The 6,146-nt window shown below is 32.2% G+C and overlaps 1 protein-coding gene across 1 annotated transcript; it reads right to left on the reverse strand.

Annotated features, from left to right (window-relative positions):
* Positions 1–2,041: 2,041 nt before the first annotated feature.
* LOC106618205 (uncharacterized) lies at positions 2,042–5,579 on the reverse strand. The gene is made up of 2 exons (XM_014235850.3): positions 5,440–5,579; positions 2,042–3,011 (listed from the first exon to the last, which is right to left on the reverse strand). The coding sequence occupies exons 1-2, from the start codon at positions 5,440–5,442 to the stop codon at positions 2,637–2,639; spliced, it is 378 nt and encodes a 125-aa protein (XP_014091325.3). The 5' UTR covers positions 5,443–5,579; the 3' UTR covers positions 2,042–2,636.
* Positions 5,580–6,146: the final 567 nt, after the last annotated feature.

A 6,146-nucleotide genomic window follows, 5' to 3' on the forward strand; every position in this document is an offset into this window, starting at 1 on the left:
CAAGTTCTTATAAGAAAATTTGAAACTGTGAAGAGTATTACAGCTTCGGTGCAGCCGAAGTTAATGTGTTTTCTTTGCTTTTGTATATGTTTTTTAGTTTTTGAATTTCTGTCAGCAGCTTTCGTTGTAGGCCCAACAAAAATATGTTGAAATGTAAGTAAGTGCTATATTATTTCTTAGTTAAAGGTGTGTATTTTATTTATTCTTTTTTTTTTGTTTTTTTGTTCATTTTACTATATTACTTTATGTTTTTTTTTTATTTGGAACCTGTTTTTTTGTTTTTGGTTTTTTAAAAATACAACATTGCATAAATTATGGGGTTTCTATTTTTATAATTGTCATTTTCATGTCGTGTATCTGCGCTTTGTTTCTGTAATACTTTTTATTGTTTTTTTCAGGCCTCTCATCTATACTAGTTTCTATAGAAGAAGAAGAAAAACATATAGCTCTTGTAACCTTGCAGCTATTAGGCTACAATTCAAATTTACATTTTTGTAGTCGCCGCTCATCACGCGACTTTTTGTAATATTATATTTACATTTTTAAATTCGTGCTATCTTTCGAAGAGAACATCTGAATCGAATAAGTCATAAAGTTGTATAAAAGTATTGAATCAGTTTTGAATATGAAGTAATTAATATTGATAAGAATAATTACCGAGGTAGAAACAAAGAGCTTCTACAGATGAGGCATTTATGATTCTTGTTAATTAAGTGAAACTTATGACGTAACTATAAAAGTTAGACATATGCTGTCGCGACATTTTTCGAAGATAATAATATGTTCTTTGAATTTTTAGGTAATTTTTTTTGGATCTTGGGTTACATTATTGGTGTTTTAGTAACGTGCCCCAACATACATATAATATAGTATGGCCCATGTTCACCGAAGAGAGTGTAGCTTCCTAAGCTTTTCAAATCCATCAGGTAGTTTAGAAGCCTATGCAATTCAAACAAACAATCAAATATTTCCTCTTTATAATATTTGTATAGATAAAGTTCAGCGGATGTTCGTAAATCCGAATATTGGGTATATGGCGACTAGATGAAGTATTGCACTGATTTCTGCTATTTTAGGCAAGAGGATACACTGTTATTAGAAAGAGATTCTTTCTGAATTTCATTAAGATATCTTACGTATTGACCGATAGGAGAGGTATAAAGTCAACCGGAAATTCGAAAATATTTATATTTAGGGAAGTTTTGCACCGATTTTATCCATTTTTGGCACCAGGTCATCACAGAACTATTCCCCCCTTGAATTTCAATACCACAACTCACAGCTTGACCAATATGTTCGGTCAAAAATCAGCCAAATGCACTAGGACCCAAATATTTGGTGTCTGCGTCCTAAGATGGAGCAATATTTGTTGAGAACACTATTTATGTAAAGTGTTATTGTGATAACTGCATTGATATTTTATTTGCATACTGTAGAGTGGAAAATCAGTTGGAATTTAAAAATTATTTATATAGGAAGTAGGCGTGGTTGTCAACCAATTTCGCCCATTTTCGCAGTATATAATAGTAATGTTTGGGTAACCTTACACACCAAATTTGGATTTGAAATAGGTCAAGTAGTTCCTGAGTTAGGGGATTTCACCTAAAAGTGGGAGACGCCACGCCCAGTGAGCGATTCTTACAGATACTGTTATTAATAGCTAATAACAGAAACATTAAAAAAAAAAAATTTATTATAAAATTGTAATTTGGAAAAAAAAAATTATAAAAATTTTAAAACCATTAAAAATTTAAAATTACTTTTAAAAATGTTTAAAAATAATAATAATTTTACAACAATAAAATACAAAAAAATTTAAAATTACTTTTAAAAATATTTTTAAAAAAATTTAAAAAAAATCAAATACAAAAAATTGTAAAAAAAGTAAAATTGTTAAGAACACTTCCGTTATAACAAAGTAGATCGTTTTTTTATTGCTCCACTGAATATAACAAATACACAATTTAAAGTTTAAAACTATTTTTTTTAATGTGAAAAGATTATATTACCTCATAGAATGAGCGAACTGGTCTAGACATATGGATTAACCAAGAAAAATAAAAAATGAAACACTTTGTTTTAATATTGTAATTTTAAACATACATATGTACATGTACTATAAATATTTTATTTATATAATGTACATAATACCTGAGTAATTGAGTCTATCGCAGTGTGTCTACATACACACATACATATGTGTAAGTATGCATGTGTGGGGTAGTTACATGAATAGTTATGTGTTTGTGCGTGTGTCTTTTTGGCTTAATATATTTAAATATTAAACAAAAATATACATTTGCTCACTTGTTGTTTGTACGAAAATTCTATGGCCTTGCAGCTAATGACGGATTTACTTAATTATTTTCAATTTTTATCATTTTTTTATTTTTTTGAGCTTTTTTCAAAAGCTGAATTGTGAAATTCAATTTTTTTCAATTTTATCTTACAAATTAATAATATATTAAATAATTAATGAAAGTCGTGTAGATGTGTGCGTTTGTGCGCAAGCGCTTACACACACACACACAGCCACACATACAGTTCTATGTACAGCTATTATCTCATCATTGTTGTAATTAGTATGTATGCCTGCTTTTGCTGCAACTTTAACGGTCAACAGTATGCGCAACGCCCTAATAACGGCGACGGTAGACGACGCGTCTGCGCACTTGTCTGTATTGGTAGCCGCTTTGTGGGTTGAAAATGTGTCCGCCTTGTGCGTAGCTGCTGCCGGGTGGCAGATACGATTGAGTGGGTGCGCGTATGAGAGATGGCGCCGCAATAGGGACGGCTTGGACAAGGGGACGTGGTGCAACGGGACGTGGTGCGGGAATGAAGCTGGTGCGTGCTTGTGTTTGGATGGGGGCGGCTGGTGCGGGCAGCGGTTCATCGATGTCGATATATTCGGGTTCCGGTGTGGCGATGTCCTGTGGGTTGGGACCTTGTGTGGCCGAGTCGAATTGGGCGGCGGCGCAACCGATAATGGCAAAAGCTAGGATGATAAATTTCTAAAAGAGGGCGAAAAGGAATATATATGAAAATATAAATCTAATTAAGAATATTAGTTTTTTCTACGTTTTTGTGTTGAAATAAAAAAAATACCGTTAGAAATAGTAGCCGAAAAGTTTTTTGAAAGCTTGGAATGAATGTTTCCAAAAAGAATAATTGCATCTTCTGATTTTCTAAAAATTGGTAACTAAAACTTATTTAGAAAGCTTTCACTTAAAAAAGCTTTTAAATGAAAATTAGAAAATTTTAAATACTTGTTTTTATAATAAGAATATGAGAAAGTGCAACAATTTGAAGAGCTTTCACGTAGGTATATAACAGGAAGAGCTTTCATAACAAAGCTTTCTAATAAAAATGTGTGGCTAAATTAATTATAGCGACCTTTCACCTGAATATCCTTACAATTGAAAATGTCGTAGCCTTGTATCTATCATTATAATTTGAAGAAGTGTATGAACTTAAAGAGCTTTCACGTAAAATGAAAGTTTGCGTGTGAAAAAAGCTTTCATAAAACAACTTTCTAATGAATTTATTCAAATAGAAAATATTTATTTTTGTAGCAGTAATTCAAAATCCCAAACTCAAGAGAGCTTTCACATATAGCTTTTATATGATTTATGAAAAGACAAAAACCAATTTTTAACTTTTTTATATTGAGATGATAAACTAATGTGAATTGCTTTAATAAAAAAGTTTTCCAAAGACAGCCTGAAACTCTGTTATAGAAAGCTTTGACATATAAACCTTTTCTTTTGATCAAGTTTATATTTTTGCTCAGCTTATCTCAAATTAGTAACTGAACTGTCTAAATATTCGGAGACAAACGGTTATAAGACAGGCAAAAACCGAGTCTATATAATTATTAGAGTTATATTTACTCAACTGACTTATGTTCTTGGAATGTCCAAGGCTTGAAAAAGCTTTAATGTAGATATTTTTTTTAAATCTTCTTTTTTTTAGAGCTTTCTCTGGAAGTTACGGCTCAACAGTTATTGAAGTGAGCAAGGATTAGGTTTGTTAGATGCTGGTAATATTTATTTTCCATTTTTTTTGCGAATATTTCTAAATTTAATCCCTACAATTAAAACCTTCAAACGGTAAAACCTGTTCGCAACACTGCTCAAGTTTCAGGCTAGCAACTCTGCCGCACTTTTAGAAAGTCAAAGTGGTATTATGAAATAGCGTTTATGAGAAATTCTAATTAAAAATTTACATAATTAGAAATGCTGCACGACAAACTATTAATAATAAGCAACGTATTTTTGAAAAAAAGGGAGAAAAGTGGAATAACAGACTGAAAGACCACAAAAGTAATTAAAGCATTTGTCAGGCGTGCAGAAGACTCGTTTTTATTGCATAAATAAGTAAAAGTTAACAAACTAGTTTAGGCAATCTTAAATTAGCGGCGAATCGCAGACACGCTTAGCTTTGGTATGCAGATTTTTTCACGGGGATCGTTCCAGAAATTTTGCGAAATTGTTAAGATTTTTGAATTCGCTTAGTAGGATGAGGTTTTTTTGGGAGTTCTAATTTTTTAATAATTTTTTTTTTTTGGTTTTGCGGTTTTGCTTTAAAATATATTACATTTTCACTTCAAGGACTACGATTTTCGGTTTAAGGATATTTACACCCTGAACAGGATGTCCGGAAGGACACGTCGGTGACCATATAAAATATGTAATATTAATGATCAGCGTGAGGAACTGAGTCGATTTAGCTTTGTCCGCTTGTCTGTCCGTGCGTATATAGCCGAACTAGTCCCTCATTTTTTGAGATATCGCCCTGAAATTTTGCACAGCTCTCTTTCTCACTAAGAAACTGCTTATTTGTCGGAGTCGTCGATATCGGACCACCAAAGCATGTAGCTACCATACAAACTGATCGATCAAAATCAAGTGTTTGTATTGAAAAATTTTTAATTTGACAAGATATCTTTGGGAAATTTTGCATAAATAAGTTTGCAAGGTAATGCTATAATATTCGAACACATTGCTCAGATCGGACCACTATTGCATATAGCTGCCATACAAACTGTTCGCTCAAAATAGAGTTAAAGGCTATAAGAAATGCACCTGTGATTCGGTGCAGCCGAATTTAACATCTTTTATTATTTTTTTATGGTTGTAGGTTATGTTTTCTTAAAGAAATGTTCAATTTTCACATGCAGAACTTCGATTTTCGCGTTAAGGATATTTTTCAAATTGTCTCAATTTTTTGGAATATATATATATATTTTTTTTTAAATTTTCATAACAACACTTTTGCTAACAAAAATCTATTTTTTTCAAATCTTGCTGATTTCATTTTTTTATTTTTAATCCATTAACTTTGTTAGCACTAAACACTTCCGTTGCATTCTTCATGCACCAAATGACCTCAAAAACACGGAAAAAAAAAATTAAAATGTATGCAAAAGCCATCACCTACCATTTTTACGGTATTTATTTAGATTTAGTTAACTGCAGTGGCAAATTCGATTTGTTTACTATTTGATTTTTAAGCCGAGCTAACACACACTCGAGAAGATCGAAACACAAATGATGATGAGCCACTAAGTTACTTTGTTATTTATACATATGTATGTGGTGTTCAAAGAGCGGCGCTGATGGCCGGCAGTGGCATGCGACCCCGCCAAATCGATGAAATGAAGAACACGACGACGATGAAGAAGTAGATGCCAAGAGCGACAAGAACAACAAAAACAAAAAGGTAGAAAAAAAATATAAATAAAATTGCTGCTGAAGACAACGCACACAAAAAACACACAAAAAAAAACAAAAATCAACAAAAATACTAAATAAACAACAACAACAAAATAAACAACAACAACTTAAACAAACAACAACTAAAATCAACAAACAAAATTAAAGAGTAAACTAATTCAAATATAAACTAACTACGAATCAATTAAAAGAGGCGGCAGCCACAATGGCAGCGGTTGAAATAGTAATGGTGTTGCTAGCCGCTGAAGAAGCAGACAGAGCAGCGGCAAAGTGGTCAATGCAGCAACAACAACAATATGAGCTCACAAGCATTGTGACTAAAGCGTTTTTGGCTTGAGCGGTAATTTGTACAGGAGAGGTATTCACGATCACGTGTGTCGGAGTGGCTTGAAAAGAGCTGAGTCAAAAAAA

Source organism: Bactrocera oleae, chromosome 4, assembly GCF_042242935.1.
Source record: "Bactrocera oleae isolate idBacOlea1 chromosome 4, idBacOlea1, whole genome shotgun sequence".
NCBI lineage: Eukaryota > Metazoa > Arthropoda > Insecta > Diptera > Tephritidae > Bactrocera > Bactrocera oleae.